Source organism: Pteronotus mesoamericanus, unplaced genomic scaffold, assembly GCF_021234165.1.
Source record: "Pteronotus mesoamericanus isolate MK-2021 breed Mesoamerican mustached bat unplaced genomic scaffold, CSHL_Meso_final contig_202, whole genome shotgun sequence".
Classification (NCBI taxonomy): Eukaryota; Metazoa; Chordata; class Mammalia; order Chiroptera; family Mormoopidae; genus Pteronotus; species Pteronotus mesoamericanus.
This window is the reverse complement of record NW_026555086.1, coordinates 7,552,782-7,569,714: the sequence shown is the minus strand read 5'-3', so window position 1 is coordinate 7,569,714 and position 16,933 is coordinate 7,552,782. Positions and strand designations below refer to the sequence as shown.

Sequence of the window (16,933 nt, the reverse complement as noted above, 5' to 3'; positions counted from 1 at the left end):
CTCCAACTCTCGCCCCAGGCCAGGGAGGGACACGCAGGGCTGACCAGAGAGGAAGGCGGCGACCGAGGGCTGGTCAGCGGGGCCTGGCTCTGGCTTTCAGGGCCGAGTGTCCATAGCCCGCAGCTTGTCCCGCAGCCCCGCGCCCGGACAGGGGAGTCCGGCTGCTGCCATCTCCCGAGGGCAGTCCCTAGCGCAGGTCCTCCGGTAGCTCCGAGCCCTGAGCTCTTCACAGCCGCTCCAGAGGCTTAGCGCCCACTGTCACCATTTTAAGGAGCAGGAAGTGGAGCGGCTGCCACGTGACACAGTTTCAGGGCCAGCGCTGGACCTGGGGCCACATCCATCCGGCTCCCCACTTGCCCAGTGCGCCCACAGGTCCCGGGCACACAGTTGTCGGCTGAGTTCTGCAGCAGCGGTGTCGTTCCTGCTGCCGCGGGCAACGGGCCGCTGTCCTGGGCTGTTGTCGAGTTGGAGAGCACATTCCTGTCCCCTGGACGGCGGCTGCTCTGTCCTGGGCCATCCAGCTGGTCCGCTTTGGGGAGGAAAGGGCCGCAGGAGGAGGCCCCTTCCTGGCCTGGGCCCCCATGCCTTGGCTTCCCCACGGTCCTCTGCTCCAGCCCTCGCGAAGAAGGGCAGGGCACACGGGGAGAAGGAGGGAGGTAAGGGAACAACAGGAAAGGCAGGGAGGCGGCAGAGCGCCCAGGACACGTGCCCTGCTCAGCAGCAAGGGCTGGTGAGGGGTTTGCTGAGGGCTGGCCGGGCTGAACAGGGCAGGCAGACTGGAAAGGCTGCCTGAGCTCGGGGCCTGGCATCACGTTTGATGGAGACCCGACGGCTGTGCAGCTTCGGCCTCGTGGCTGCCAAAAGCATCACTCTGCTTCTGCCCTGTGCCACAGGGGCGGGGGGGAGGCCCTGCCGCATGACCGAGGGGCCTGGGACTTGGGTCTGAGCTGCCTGCAGGCCTGGCACGGCAGGTCCTGGGGAGAGGCCTGCTCAGGGTGAAGGGCCCCTCCACTCTCCGGCCTTTCACTTTCTTTGAAACCCACAGCCCTGCTCCCCATTCCCGGGTCCCACGGGGAAAGATGAACCAAGTGGATGGAGCCCAGACCACAGAGCTGGCCAATCAGACCACGGACGGCGGCTCAAAAAAGCAGTGAACCAGCAGCGACAGAGGTGCCACCGGGCAGCCCCCGTGCGCGGGTCCAGATGCAGCCCGCGGTGCACGTCTATCCTTGCCCACCCTCTGCGCCCGTGATCTCAGGTGCCACAACCTGCCGAGGTCACTGAGAATGATGATGGTGTCACCAGAAAGAGCTGCACGGCTGAGGCCCCAGAAGCCTCCCCCAGGATAAGACAGGGCTTGGGGGGCTTGCTGAACCTGACTCGGGGTGCATCTGGGCCCGAAGGAGGGAGGACAAGGTGGACAAGCCAGCACGCGGCGCGACTGGATCTACTTCTTGCGTTCACTCCCCACCCAGGCAATGGCGTCGGCCCCAATCTGCCAGACGCTCCCTCAGGACGGCGGCTCCTTCCCCTCACAGCACTGCACCCTGTGGCCGGCTCCCCAAAGCCCATCAGATCTCCAGAGCAGCCTGGGGGACTGGCAGGCAGGACTGATGAGGAGACGAGACCCAGAGAGAAGACAGCCCCGGTCAAGGCCACTGCGATGACAGGCCCGCCTCCCACCTCCCCAGGCGAGGCCTGCGTGTGCTGGAAACAGGAGAAACTGGAAGATGCTGGGGTGTGGCCCCACAGCCCAGGGGCTCCTCCCCCAGCGGCTGCTGTGGGCTTGTGTCCGGCACTGCTGGGGGTGCCCCGCACTAACACCCGGCTTCCCTGGAAGGCTGTGTGAACAGGCCCACCGCCCTGTGGCTGCACACCAGATGGGGACTCTCAGTGGACCCTCAGTCAGGACAATCATCAGTGACAGTACAAACACCAACGCGGAGCCGCTGTCCCAGTACTTCACGCAGATGCTCTCATCTATTGCCAGTGTCCCCAAAGGTAAGTACTACTGTCCCCCACCGCGCCCTTCGACAGGTGATGGCGACGGAGGCGAGAGTGTGCTGTCTGAATTCTGCAGCAACCGGGGACCAGGACAGGGAGACGCCGCACCTTGGCCAGGCGGGCGCCCCTGCTGAGGCCAGGCTGGCTGTTCTCCGAGGCCCCGGGCTGCACACGACACACCTCTGAGGCAGGAACCTGGGCTGGCGTCCCCCGGAGGGGCCACTGCCCTGCCGGCTGCCCTACCTGCCGCCCGCCCCGCGCGCCTCTCCCGACAGCAGCCCGGGCAGCGGAAAGAATTGCTTTCGGCCTGTCTTACGCACATTCTGCCCGATGCCCCCCCGTTTCTTTTAGGACTGGCTTCATTTGGTCCTGGCCTGATGGCCTCTGTGGCTCTGCTGTGTTGACCGAAGGGGCACTTACTGCCTGGGACCCAAAGGCTGCGAAGACCTTTGGGAGCAGTCTGCCCGGCCCCCGAGCCACCGACCTGCGGCTGCCTTTTCTGCACCGGCGTCACCAGATATTTGCCCCATGACCGAGCCCCCGGCATCTGCCGAGCTGTATGGGCCAGTGGATCAGTGCCCCCACGGGCCAGGTGGGCGCAGGCCACTCACCGTGGTCTCGTCTTCGTGGAGCACCTGGTCATAGCCGCTGAGCGCGACACAGAAGATGATGGCCGTGACGTCCTCGAAGCAGTGGATCCACTTCTTGCGTTCAGATCGTTGGCCCCCGACGTCAAACAGCCTGCCGATGAGACAAGGAGGCTGGGGTGGCGGGCGGTGGGGCCCAGGCAGGTTGGGGGGTGGCTTGTCGAGGTCTGGGGCAGGAGGGGGAGGGGCTGGGCACCTGCCGGAGCCACCTGTAAGCCCGCTCCAGGTGCTGAGACCAGCTTCTCTGCTGCCTATCCCATGGCAGAGCCCGCATCCATGTTGCGGCGAGTCAGACACCTGCCTTCCCACCTGCAGGGGTTCCCTGGGCGCGTGCCTCATCGGGCCCCTAAGACAGGCTCCACGAGGTCCTCCTGTCAGGGCTACATGTACAGCCTGCTCCTGGCTTTCTGGGCGCACCTGTTCGTGTCTGTGCTCTGGGCAAAGTCCCAGCGAACCTGGGAGGGAGGCAGGCAGGGACCATTACCTGCTACATCGGGGAAAAGCGAGACACCTTGGGGTTAGGACCCCATGGTGCTGGCAAGAGCTGATGTGAAGGGCTGGGGTCTGGGCCGCGCCTGTCCACAAAGCCTCTGACCCTGCCCTGTGCCACCTGTCCTTGCCTCCTGCTCTCAGATGCCACCCTCAGGGGGCAGAGGGCTGTGGGTAGAGGCTGTGGACGGGGGGTCCATGCCCTGCAAGGGAGAGCTCCGTCTCACATCCTGAGGCCCTGAGCAAAGACCCCTGCGGCCTCCGAGGCCTGGGCAGCCAGCGGGCTCATGGCTGCGGGGGGCTGGGCCCCATGTGCCCCAGGACCCGGCTCTCCAGGTGGAGGACTGCGGCCGGACACCAGAGTGAGCTCCGAGCAAGGAAACAGCTGCGGTCCTCGTCTGTCCCTGCCTCCCCAGGGTCCTGCTCCCCAGTCTGGAATGTGGACACTGATTCTTGGACTCTGCCTGCGGGGCAGTGTGGGGTCCAGGTTCCTGCCCTGTGCCGCCGAGGGGACAGTGGGAGAGGCTGAGGTGACTGGAGGGTGAGAGGCACCTTGTGGGGCCACTGAACCCAGGCTGTGCTCCCAGGTTCGGGGGAGGCGAGAGGCACCTGCACCCAGTGCCGCGCCCAAGGCCCTCCGGACAGGCTGCCTGCCAGGCCTGGGCAAGGAGACGGAACCTCAGCGCCCCCGTCTGTGTGAGAAGGGGCAGGGGATGGGGAAGTGGGCGGCAGGAGAGCTGGAGCCCAGCCCCCCAGGCAGGCCTGGGGCCAGGGAACAGGGCCTTATTCCTGTCTACCCCCGCTCGCCTCTCCCCCTGCTCCTTCGACCCCAGAAATCATACCCACAGGGCAGGAGGGGCAGGGCAGGGGCTCCCCGGCCTCAGTCCACGAGGTCACCCCAGGTGGAGACACAGCCCACCGCAGGGTCTGAGAAGTCCCGCCTCGCACCTCAGGCCCCTGTTCCGAGGTGCTCAGAGCCCAAGGGCTCGAGCTGTGTCCTGTGACTGGGGACAGCCTGCTCCCCCTAGGCCTCGGTTTCCCCATATGTGTTGGGAGAGGGTGGGTCAGCTGCTCCCTAAGCCCCTTCCAGTTCTGAGATTAGGTGGGTCCTTGGGACCTCCCTGGTATTGCCTAGGCTGACCCACCCCCATTCCCCACCCCTCCCCACGAGGTGGCCTGCGAGGGGGTCCGCCTCCTCCTCCCCAGAGGTCACCCCCTCTTTGTTGGTTTAACCTCCCTGTTCCTCAGAGCCCCATTCCAGGACCCTTCTTCCAGGAGGCCTCCCCGCTGCCCCCAACCCCTTAACTTGGTGGAAAATGGACCTGCAGACAGGCCCCTCCTCTCTAACTGCCTGTCCCAACACAAGAGCCGCCAGCAGGCGGAGCCTGGGGCTCCGAGGTCGCCCAGCCTCACCTAAAGTGAAGGTTCTTGAACGTGAAGTGGGTTTCTACGATGCCGGTGGTTTTGACCCTGGTTCGCAGGATGTCCTGCTCCGTAGGCTGGTAGTCGGTGGCTCCGATCCGGTCCAGGCTGTCCAGATAGCTGGGGACAGCAACACACGGAGGGCCATGGATCCAGCTCTGGGGGGCCGTCAGAGCCTGGTCCCTGCACATTCCCAAAGAGCCTCTAATTCAGGACACAGCGGGCTCCGTGCACAGCGCCAGGTACAAGATCCGACTTCTCAATGAGACCAACATGCCTATAACGCTGCTTCGTCATTTCTTCGTGACAATAACGGCCGCAGTTGGGCTCTATTCTTCACATGTGTGGTCATGTTTCATCCTCAATTCCCCAGGTAAATGTACTATTCTACAGATTAGAGCCCCCTTGCCCAGCTGAGGGCCGGGCCCTGAACCTGGACATCTGGCCCCAGAGTCCATGCTCCAACCAGCCTCTACAGAGGCTTCCAAGAGGCCCCCGAGCGTCTGCCCACTCTCCTGCAATTCCTGAGAGTTTACTGCGGGGTCCACGGTCTCTTCCCATTAGATGTCCTTGGAAGGGAGGTTCAGTGGTCACGGCGCCGGACAGTGGCGGGGCCTGCCTGGGACCAGGTCCCTCGCATTGTGCCACCACTTCCAGGGACAGACCAGACCTTTGGACCCCACCCGCGCAGGCCAAGCACCTGGAAGGGCTTTGGGGTCTGTAGGGTTAGGTGTGAACCCAAAGCCAAAGATCTGGGAAACCAGGAAGAAGGGAGCTGGGCTGGGCCTTCGGGAAGATTCAGTGACACCCCCAGGGCCTTTCGGGCACCCATTCCTCATGCCTGGGGGAGGAGCCCCAAATGTCTAAGGCATGGGATGACGTGGGGTCCCAGGCTGCATGAGGAGGGGCTGTGCCTCATTAGCCTTGGCCCCAGGACCCACAGGGGCCGCTTCCTGGCTCATGGACATCCACGGGGTTGGGAGGGGCAGGCCAGTAACAGACTCCAGAGCCCGCGCTCTTGATTGGGCCTCCAGGCCTTCTCTCCTGTGTGGACGGAGGGCCGAGGCTGCAGGCCGGGTCTGGAAGCTCTGGCCGCCCCAGCACCTCCCCGCACTGCCTCTGGGTGCCGGCTCGGGCCTTGGCCCGCAGCAGCCCCCCCAAGCCCTTCCCAATCCCCCTGACCCCTCTGGGCGTGCCCCTCCCCCACTCCCATGACCTCCGCATAGGACCCGGGCTGGTTTCAAAGTGACCCTCTCTTGTCACCTCCAGTGGCACACCAGGGCTGGGGAGCCTCTGTCTTGGCCCGCCATCCAAGCTGGGAAGCCTCCTTTAGACAGACAACCTCATGAGGTGTGGGCCGCACCTCATGCAGGGAGATGGCCCCGGGAAGGGGCGGGTGACCAGTGGGCTGGGCACCTGCTGTGCTCACTACCTGCCCCCTGTCCGGGTGCTGGGGATGGGGAACAGTGTGTGTGTGATCATTAACAGGTAAGTAAGATCTATGACCCGTCCGGAGGTGGAACGAGAAGGAACCAGGTGTTCAGTCTTAGGGGCGCGACCCTGGGGGCTGCTATTTGACACAGGATGGCGGGGGACGCTTCTCAGGCAGGTTGATGTTCGAGTGGAGGCTGAAGGGAGGCAGGGGTGAGCCTCCTGTGGTCCGGCAGAGGGCCGGTGGGTGCAGAGGCCTGGACGGAAGGAGGGGCTGGGAGGGGTGCCTGCTGGGAGAGCCTTGCCTGCCTGGCCTCTTGCGCATCCCGGGGGCAGGAGGAGAAGCCCCTTCCCTGGTCCTGTCGCCCAACGCCGAACACCTCCCAGCAGCTCTGATGTCTGCCCACCGATCCCCACTGCTTGCCCCCCTGAATTGCTGCCCTGCTGGCGCTCGTGGCCCCTCTCCTGCCCAGCACACTCACTATTTGGCCGAGTCGTTGAGCTGATACTCCCGGGACCGGTTGAAGCACTCCTGGATTCCTGAGTCGCCCCACAGTCGCATCATGGCGGACAGCAGCTCTGGAGAGAAGGGCTCGGTGTCCTCCATCCGGCTCACCACGTCACACACCATCTTGGCATCGGCCTGTGAGGGGAGAGGGGTGGCAGCTTTGAGGCATCGCGGGGACAGAAGCCTGGCTGGGCACCTGCCAGGGCACCAGGACAGGACGCAGCCCTGAGCCTGGTGAGGAGAAGCAGGCTGCTATCCGAACACCCCCTGCACCTTCGGATACGCGTGCAGCCTGGTTTGTTAGGGCCCCGGGGGACGAGTGTCTCCGTGCCAGCCTTCGGAGCCGGCTGTCACGGGGACGTCTAACGTGGTGGTTTCCGAACATGCCTGCACAGCCCTCGGGTTTCTGCGGGAAGGGCTCTGCTCTACGCCTTGCCACACCAGCTGCCCTGCTTCCGTTCGTTCTGAAAACTGGGCTTCTGCACAGTCTTTGGGGGACGAAGTCAACGCCCTTGGCTCAGGTAATTTTTCAAACTTCCTGCCTCAGGTGGAGCAAATCCCTGGAACTGGGCATTTTGGTTGTTTGAGAATTCGGTGCAGCTGTGCCCAGGCCCTGGGGAGCGTAGAGGCTGACGCGGCCGTCCGTGCACATAGTGACAACGCCTTACCTCGATAATGACTCTCTAGAGCGTCGTAGGGCTTGGATGGCCCGAAGTTAAAATTTAATTTTATTAATTTTAGTTACTTAGGATTTGCCCTTGGCCTGTGCCTGCTTTTCCCTAGGGGTGGGGTCAGGGGAGGACTGGTTAAACAAGGGAAGGATAAAGGGGTGAATAATGAGATAGGGAGCCCACCCGTCCTGTCTCCCACCCCTTCCTCCGCCGCAGTCTGGGTAGGGCTGCGATTTGCTTAAGGCATATGTGGGGAGGCTGAGACTCCGCTGAAACTGCATCAAAGGACTCCACAGTTTACAGGTATCTTCTCCCTTCCTCTCATCTTGGGTACCAAACAAGGTCTCCCATCTTCGAAGACTACAAGTGCAGGCATAGAACACCATACCAGGAAGGGGGCGAGCCCTGAAGACTCAGAAGGCTCTTGAAGTGGCAGGACCAGCACCTTGCACTTGACAGTTTGCAAAGGATGTTCCTGGGCACATACTAAATGCTTAGAAGTTCCCTCATGGGGCGGGACAGCGGGAGCCTGCACCACGGCCCAGGCTTCGCCAGGCCTGTGTCCTTGCTTTGCCGAGGATCTTTGCAGTTCCTCCCCCTCCAGGAAGGACACACTGCCTCTCTCCTTGACTGTGAGCATGGCCGGGGCCTCACTCCAGCCCATGGAAAAATGTGGGAGTTCCGCACCCAACTCTTCAGAGGCCTCGCTCGTTGGGGCCACTGCCATCGCCATGAACATGCCAGGCTCCCCCATTCACCCCAGGAAGAGGATGAGGGGGGCACACAGCAGCGCTGAGCCCGCCCTGGATCTCAGATCCCCAGCTGAACCCCTTCCTTCCCCATGAAAGGAAATGACCGCTGTTTTGAGTGACCGAGTTAGGGGAGGAGTCGGTGAGTTAGGTGAGACGGCACGGTTGCGACAATACTAACTGGTACAGTGGTCACTGTGGGTGTCAGGAATCAGGGCCGGAGAGAGGAAGGCGCTCACCTGTGCTCACAGGTGGGAAGGGGTAGGGCTGGGGCTCAGGAGATCAGGGGCCTGAATCCAAGGCCAAGCTCCATGGCCAGACGCCCAGGTGCTGGGAGCAGTCACCTATTACAGCACCTCTGATGGCCAACGGTGCTTGGTGGAGGGGTCCGTGGCAGGGGCGACAGGCGTTACCAGAAAGATTCACGCTCCATCGGAGGCGAGCGCTGATTTGCTGTCTAGCTCAGAGCAGGCAGCGGGGACGGGGCGGGGTGGGGGGAGGCGGGTGCTGCGGCCAGTCCCTGCTCGCGCCTGGCCCAGCCTGCCCCGGAGGCTGCCCGGCCCAGGAGTCCGTGCTCCACCGACAGGAGCAAACACCCCAGCTCCCTTGTCCCCGCAGGGAGACGATTCTGAGACGTCAGAGCCCCAGCCGCCCAGAGCTGTGGCCCACCCACCACTGCACCCGGATCCCCCGAGTCACTTCCCTGGTCCCTCAGTGCTTCCTGAAAGGACCTCCAAAATAAACCCCTTGTCTTGGGGTTGGCTTCCAGAGGAACTCAAAGCAGGACAACAAGGTGGCCGCCTGAGCCCAGACCCTGGGAAAACCCTGTCCACTGAGTCTGCACGCCTTTCTCCGGGTGACAGGGCCTTGCTTAGAACACTCTCCTGGCACCTCCTGGCTGGGGTGCATGGTGACACAGAGCCCTGGTGGAGGCTGGGAGCGGGTGTGCCGGGCCCAGCACCTCCCTCACCTCATGGGCCGCCAGAATCGGGGTCTTTAATTCATGGGCACACCAGTTACTACCAGGAGCTTACGCTACTCTCAAGCCCTTTCAAGCCCCTGCCTTCTGACTGGGCCGGAGGAGAGCGAGCCGCCCCCGCCCGCGGCACGTGGCCCAGGGGGTGAGCGGGAGGAGCTGGGGATCTGCAGGTGTCCCCTGGGATGGGAGAGACACAAAGGAAACGAGGTCAGCTCCTGGAAGATCTGCGGCCGACAAAAGATTCTGCACAAAAGGCACGTGGCACCAAAGCCTTCCGGGGGGACTTTTCCAGAATCGAGCTGCCCAGCTAAGCAGCTATTTCCGTGCCAGGGCCTGTCTACTGCAGAAGGGCGGCGGGAAGGTTCTGGCAGCTGCGTCCCCTCCGCGTGCCTGCCCTGGGAAGGAGGCCTGGAGGCTGGCAGGCCGGGCCCATAACGCCGGCCCTGATCCAGGTCCCTAGACCCTCCGCTGTCCACCCAAAGGGCCTGGCCCCCCGGGGTCCCAGGTTGGAGACGAGTTTCTTCAGCATCTGAGCTCCCCGGGGCATTGACCTGATCAGCTGGCCCTGGGGCACGGCCTTGGGTGCCCTGGTCAGGTGGTGACTCAGAGAGGCAGGGGTGGGGAGCAGGGGTGCCTCCACTTGGGGCTAAAAACAGGGCCCGGGCCTCTGAGTCAGAGGCCTAGGAGCCAACGCCGCTCCCGGGCGGCTGGGTGGCCTCGGGGAGTCCCGGCCCTCTCCCGGCGCTCCGTGTGCTCGCCCATCTAGGGGACGCAGCCCGCGAACCTGGCCAGGCCCTCCCACTTTCCCTTTCAGGCCTTCTGTCAAGGTTCCCGCCAGGCCTGTGGGAAGGGTGCCGGGGCCTGAGGGGTGGGCCGAGCAGGCAGCTTCCTGCTGGGTGAGACACCCCCCAGTCTGAGCCCCCACAGCCCGTGGCACCTCACAGGGAGGCTACAGTGAGGGTGTGCATTACCAGCCTCCGCCAAGCCACCTGCGCTGCTATGCTTGTTCCTTGGGCGGTGGCCTGGGGTTGGGGAGTCCCGCTGCAGCAGCGCACACTGCGGCTTGCGGCGGCTGGGCGGGCTGGCCTCCTGGGGCTTCGCCAGTGGACAGCCAGGGGTCTGGGGCTGAGGTGGTGGGGTGGGCGTGAGGGCTTGTGCTGGCTGTCCCCCCCCGCCCCCAGCTGTCTCTCTCAGGTCTTCCCCAGCGCACTGTATGTTGCTGCCATGGGTCCAGATGCTCAAGCCCAGACTGGGGGTCATCCTTGGCTGTGACGCTTCCCTCCAGTGTCAGGTGTCCCGTTGGTTTTTCTCTCAAACCTGCTTCAGTCAGCCCACTTCTCCCCATCTCTTCTTGCGCATCCTCGAGTCCAGGCCACCGCTGTCTTTCTCCCGGCTCCCACATGTCCCCTCTCCAGGGCTCCCTGCCTCCCTCTTTCTTCCCTCCAGCCTGTTCGCCACCCAGCAGCCAGCAGGAGACTGGCACTTTCCTTCCAACCTCCGTTCTTCCCTTCGTCCTTAGAAAAAGAACCACACACATTTTTAACTGGGCAAACTAACCTCCAGCTACGAGACTGCATTCTCTAACTTTGCCTGCAGCGAGGAGTGACAATGTGACAAGTTCTACCTAATAAGAGGTTAAGCCAAAGTAACAAGGTTTTTTTAAAGGGAGGGTGCATATCCCCCTGTCCCCTGACTTCCTGAAGCCTGGGCTTTGGATAGGATAGCTGGAGCTCTGGCTGCCCGTCTGGATAATGAAGACAAGGCCTACACCGTAGGGACAACAGAACAGTAATTTAAAAACAGTCTAGCTCCTTGACAACGTTGTGGACACTCCCTACCACCTGGACTTCTTTTTCGCATTTAAAATAAAGTATCTTATTTACCTAAGTCACTATTCTCCCAGTATCCGGCATTCACAGTCCAGCCTAACCCTGACGGATACAGTAACTCCTCCTGTTTAAACGCGTTCAGTACCCTCCCATCGTTCCTATATTCCAAACTACTGACCTTGGCCTCCAAAGCCACTCTGTCTTAATCTGCCCTGACCTGTGCCCCTCAGGAGGCTCCAAGCACACAGCCCTTCTTGTTCCCCAAGTCAACTAGGGTAACTGCCCCACAGGGCGTTCCATCTGCCCACATCACCCTTTCCCTGGCTCTTCCTCATCCAAATGCCACTTCTTCAGGGAAGCCCTCCTGGATGCCCCCAGGCCGAGTCTGCCCCACAGAATACCACCCACACCGTCACCGCCAGTACAGGTGCCTGTTGCTCAGGGCCGGGGCAGTTTCCTGATTTCTCAGGATACCCAGGGTCTCGCACAGTGTTTAGCACATAGTTGGTGCTCAGCAGCATTGGTGAGGTGAATGGATCCTTGGCGTTTTAATATCAACCACGGCTGCAATTTCTCACTCCATTCCATCAACCCCCCAACAATTCCCATCTTGTCAATTTCAATAAGATTTGTATCTAATTTAATCATGTGCCTATCAGGTAGCCATTCTGCTTAACAGAGGGGAGACTGAGGCTCCCCTCAGGTGAAGTGAGGTAACTGGCTCAAGATCACACAGCTGCTAAGTAGAAGCATGCAGACCCCAGGTGAGCCTTGTCTACTGCGCTCCTGCCAACAGCCTGGACTTGCATCTCAGACAAGGCCTGGTCACCCAAAGCCAGAGCTGAGGACTCAGTGGTGCCCAGCCCAGCCCCCTGAGCAAAGGGAAGGGACGCAGGTAAGAAGCGCAGGAAGGGCCAGGCTCGGAGGGAAGAAGGGGCCTAGCCAATCTGCCCTGGAAGACTGTGGAGGGTACCAGGCTGGGCCCAGCCCTGTGGGGGCCAAGCTGAACAAGCAATTAATAGCACCAGAGAGGGTCCTTGTCCCTTTGTCTGCCTGTCTTCCTGGATCGAGGAAATGAGGGGACAGGGCTTACACAGGGCATGACCTTCCTGTGCAGGTCCCCTCCTGGGTCACCGGTGGGGAGCATGTTCCCTCTGCTACGCCCCATGATGCCGCCCCTTCCTGCTGGTCAGAGGGTGCCAGTGGTCCAGGCAGCGTGAGCTATGACAAACCACACTGCTCAGCTCTGACCTACGGAGTATGACTCAACTTCTATAGAAATCGCATGCCCTCTGCTCCCACTGAGGCAGCTCTGCAGGAGGCGCCGTGGTGACAGGAGAGAGCCGCCCCCTCTTCTCCGCTCACTGCTGCGGCCTCCTTCCCTCGGTTTTTTGGCACCAGCGCCTCCGCTTCTTTGAAGGAAAACCCCTTTCCCCAGTCAGCCTGCACAGTCTGAGGGGGGCTGATTCTGCCGCCTGGTTCCAGCGAATCCTCCCCACCAGCCTCGGTGAACAGTTTGGGCTAGACAAAGAGGCCACATTTATCAGATCAGGCTAACTGCCAGCCCCTGCCGCCCCCTCAGCCCCACAGCAACTGCAGGGACTTCTGGGGAAAGGGGCTCTCAGAGAGAGGCCCCCAAGAGCGCGGCGCCGTCACCGAGGAGGGCAGAGCCGAGGGGTCAGGAGAACACGGCAGCACCTGGGGTCAGGTCGCACCGTGCGCTTCTGAACGTGAACTGCAGGCAAGAGGCCGTCCTGGCAGGGCCAAAGTCAGGAGGCGCTGGACAGGCTGCCATTCCCAGGGACGCCTGCAGGATCTTTTTACCATGTCCATGATTTAAAACCAGCATGAGCGTTTCTTTTCACGGTGGCCAGCATAACCATTCTGGTTCAAATGGTGTCTTATGATGTTGACATATACATGGCCTGAAGCCTCTCCAAGAGGAGGTGAGGTGCTTTGGGGGATCCCAACGACTCTGGAGAACCCGATGTGGTCACCTCTGCACTGTTTCCGTGAGCATCTGGGGAAAGGGGTGGGTGGGCAGGGGGACGAAGGGACATCTCCAGGGTGCGGCGGGGAGCTCAGCACAGGGTGCCTCCCGGAAACAGGTGCCCTGGGCCTCTGCCGGGAGCAGGGTGCCCAGTGCGGTGGTGACGGTGGCTGTGCCCCAGAACTGGCAGGGCACAGGGGCCCCCACTGTGGCGCACCGGCCAGGGGCCTCTTGTCAGGAGTACGTGTGCTCCTGGGGACTGATCATAGGTGGGCTTGGGAAGCAGCACCTGAGATCTAGGTGACTGTCAGTGGGACTGGAGTCTCCTTCCGGCCAGCTATCTCCAGTCAGGCAGTGGGTCCCGAGAGCCAGAACCCACAAATTGAGGAGGGGCGTGGGCTCCCAGGGCCCAGGCAGGGCCTTGCCCACTTGCCCGCCCCGGCTCCCCTACTGGGGCACAGAGGGCCATCTGCCCCGGCATCTGCTGCTCGCTTCCCAGAGATGTGGCTGGTGCTGTGCCACACGGCGGGGTGGGATGGGGTAAGTGGCGACCAAGGGAAGCTGACATCGGCCCAGCTGATCACTGGCCGTGACGGCCACACATTTCCCATTCCCTGCCAGGGACCTGGAGGTGCCCAGGTGTACTCATCATCTAGACTGGGATGCCTAACGTCACTTGCAACACTTAGGTCTTCAAAACATGTCCCTTGTCTTCAGGGCAATGCAGACTTTTCCATAAACATCAGCAGCAAAGGGGCTTGGAGCGGGAGCGTGATAAAGAGCCTTTGCCCTCTCAAGAGATGAGATACAAAAATATGGTGGGGAAGTGAAGAGGAATTTTCAGTCAGGCGACTCGTGTTCAAGTCGTGGCTCTGCCGCTTTTCAGCCCTGTGACCTTGGACACACCCCCTCACCTGCCTGAGCCTCTGATCCCACTAGTTCCCACCTCCAGGGTTGTTTGCGCAGCTGAAACAGGCTAAGGATGCGACACTGCTTCACATGAAGAGCCCTGCAAATGTTAGTTATTATAAGCAGAGATGAAGTCCCTCAGACACAAACAACAAGCTGACACAAAATAGGCCTGCTTGGTACAAGGCTTCAGGCAAGCATGATAATCTTGATAACAATAATCATAGTAATTATAGTAATAACCCCTTCCATTTGAGGCGCTGCTTTGGACCTTTCAGTTTCTCTCCAGCTCTTTGAGGCCAAGTGAAGTGTGAGTACGTGAGTGCACGCGCGTGCGTGCATGGTCCTCTGGTTGCAGGGAAAAATTCATCTGGCCCTGCCCTACCCTGTGCAACATATTAATAGTTGTCCCTGCTCCCACCAGGGGGCAGGAGCGCACTGGCCAAGGGGAGAGGGAGCCCAGGAGACCAGGCAGGGCAGGGCCAGCCCCGGTGGGAAGAGCTGCCTTCCTTGGCTGCCGACTCCGTTCTTCAGGGGGACGGGGCAGAGAGCTCCGGCTGCCGGAGGCCCGATCGGGGTACTGCAGTTCTAGCAGGTGGGGATGGCAGGCATTCTGGGCGCTTAGTAGCCGCCAGACCCATGCCACCCAGGCCTCTCTGTTTGGGGAAACGCAGCAGTCACGCGCTCTCTCACACGGCAGGAGCACACCCCTCCCTTCCCCGGCAGCAGGGCCACCGACCAGGCGGGAGTGGTGGAAAGAGGGGCCCATGCCCTCACCTCGCCCAGGAGAGTCCCGCCTTCCTGGCCCTGGGCCGGCCGATCACCCCCTGACTGTGACTCTCAGTGGAAGTGATGCCAGCCCAGGAGCATTTTAGACATTTGTGAGGTGTCTTTGTTAGTGGCAATAATTGGGGCCCTACAGGCATTCAGGGGTCAGGGACCAGGCATGCTTGGGGCTTCTCCTTCGCCTGGGCTGAGGGGTTTTAGCAAGGCCTGTGCTATAGTGTGCTCAGTCCTTGGGGTCTCTGTGGGAGCTGGGGACCTCCCAGGGTACCACTTGCCTTAGGGAAGGGAGCCTTCCTGGTTCCCCCGGAAGATCCTGCAGCAGCAGCGAGGATCCTCGGTGCAGCTTCCAGTCTTGCCTCCTTTCAGGTCCGCCCGTCCTTTCTCCACCCGTCCATCTGCATATCCCTGTAACACCTAGCTAGCGTGCATACCTTTCAAAATCATGCACCCGCCCACTTAGCCATCCACCCATCCAATACATCACCTGCCCGTCAGCTACCCCTGCTTGTCCACCCACTCACTTCCACACCCACCCGTCCTCACCTTCCTTCTGTCCCGCCACAGCACCTGTCTGTCCCTTATGTTGGGCACCCATTCCTTTCATTCTGCTTTGATCTGTCTAGCCGCCCACCTACCCATCCACCCATTTGCTCATTTATCTTTCGTATGCCCGCTGCTGAGTGGGGCCTTGGCCCGAAGAACGTTCATATTTGGCACAAGGAGAATGTATTTCCTGACTCTGTGCAGCCCGGCAACTGGTGCCCTGGACACATCAGGGAAAAATTGCTCCCCCGACTTTCCTTCCCTCTGCCCCACAACCCGTCTTTGTCAGGGCTTGTGGCCTTGTTAGAGAAGGCTTGCCTGAGATCTCCAGGGGGTTCAGAGGGAGCCTAAACTTCCGGGTTCTTCAGGGATTTGTCCTACAACCTCTGAGAGCCTCCTGTGTTTGGGGCCCAGGCTGCCTCCTGTGGTGGCAGCAAGGGCTTGGGTTTTCTTTTTTTAAAGGTTTTATTTATTTTTATTTATTTATTTTTAGAGAAGAGGGGAAAGGAGGGAGAAAGAGGAAACATCAATGTGTGGTTGCCTCCTACATGCCATCTCCCCCGCCCCAGGGCACCTGGCCCACCACCCAGGCCTTTGCCCTGACTGGGAATCGAACTGGCAACTCTTTGGTTCACATGCTGGCACTCAATCCATGGAGCCACACCAGCCAGGGCGGGCTTGGGTTTTCTGAAGGACCTCATTTTCCAAAGGATCACACCTCTTTCAGCCTTAGAACCCTGGGATCATCCAGAAGCAGTGTTTTCTGCTGACTTTTTCAAGACCTGAGGGTTGGGAGTCGGTTGACTGGCACCTGAGCCCTCTGAGGTCCTGTCACTGGTTCCAGCACCTGTCACGTAAGAGCTTTCACTAGGAAACCACCTGTCAGCCCCTGTAATGTAATGGGGGTGGTGTCCCACCCCTGGCCCTGGCCCAGTTAGGTGGGAGGAGCCAGTGCTAGACCAGTGAGTGTCCCCTCGCTGCAGGCTGGCTGGGCCCACAGCTGGGCTCTGGGCATGGAGCGGCCAGCAGGATCTGGGCCCTGCCTGCCCACGCCTGTATCCGGGGCAAACTGTGGAGACAGGGGCGGCGTCTCCATGGAAGCAGCACTGAGGGAGGCCCGGGCCTCATGGAGAAATTGGAGGGTGCGGTGGAGGTTGCGAGAGGGGTCTGTCTGGGAGACAGGTGGTCAGGGCTGAGCTGTGCCCAGAAGGCAGGGCACGGTGCAGACACTTGTCTTCCCTGAGGAGGGGGCTCCAGGGGAAGGGCAGAGAACCCAAGCAAAGCCGAGGGCCTTGCCGGAGGCAGGGGGTCCTGACTGCCAGATGCCCCTCCGGCCATCCGCAGGACCTGAGGACAACGGTGGGGCTTGGAGATCCACGCAGCCCTTTGACAGTAAGCTAAGAACAGTCACCTGCCTGCTCAGGTGGTCCTCATGTGTGAACGTGTGCACCTCCAGGGGGAGAGGGCTCAGGGACAGTCTGCAGTCCCGCTGCAGGGCAGCTCTGAGGGCGTGCGCACTGTCCCCGGAGCCGCACAGAGCAGCCGCTGAGGGCTCCCTGCCTGCGGGGCAGGGGACGTGCACTCTCTGACTGTGCTTCCGAGGCTGCCGCCTCCTCAGGGCGCCTGGCTGCCTCCTGTGCGAGGCTTCACGTGTCTCCTAAAACCACCTCAGCAGGGTGTCCCGGGCCAGGGCCAGGCGGGCAGATGGGCAGGTGAAGGGCAGCAGCCAGTCCCCAGCCTCTGTGCGGGGAAACGCCGAGGCCGGGGTAGAATGGGGCTGGGGCCCTGGAGGAGGCCGGCCGGCCAGAGCGGGAGGGGTGGTCCACGCGGGTGGCCAGCAGAGACGGGGCGGGGGATGCAGGATGGAGGCTGTTCTGGGCTCCGGGGCCGTGGGGTGTTTATGTCACCAAGGCCTCTGCTCCCCTTGGATCCCCGAGAGTGAAGTGGGGATGCCACTTGTCCAAAGGTCCCACCGT

At 61.7% G+C, this 16,933-nt stretch overlaps 1 protein-coding gene across 4 annotated transcripts in view; it reads right to left on the bottom strand.

Moving 5' to 3' along the window:
• Nucleotides 1-16,933, bottom strand: part of GNAO1 (G protein subunit alpha o1) — a 138,353-nt gene that overhangs the window by 16,196 nt on the left and 105,224 nt on the right. For all 4 annotated transcript variants that reach the window (XM_054570351.1, XM_054570349.1, XM_054570350.1 and 1 more), the window contains exons 4-6: nt 6,476-6,636; nt 4,554-4,682; nt 2,616-2,745 (exon numbers count right to left, since the gene is read on the bottom strand). In XM_054570351.1, the coding sequence (XP_054426326.1) occupies nt 2,616-2,745; nt 4,554-4,682; nt 6,476-6,636 (420 nt within the window). The remainder of the gene's footprint in view (nt 1-2,615; nt 2,746-4,553; nt 4,683-6,475; nt 6,637-16,933) is intronic.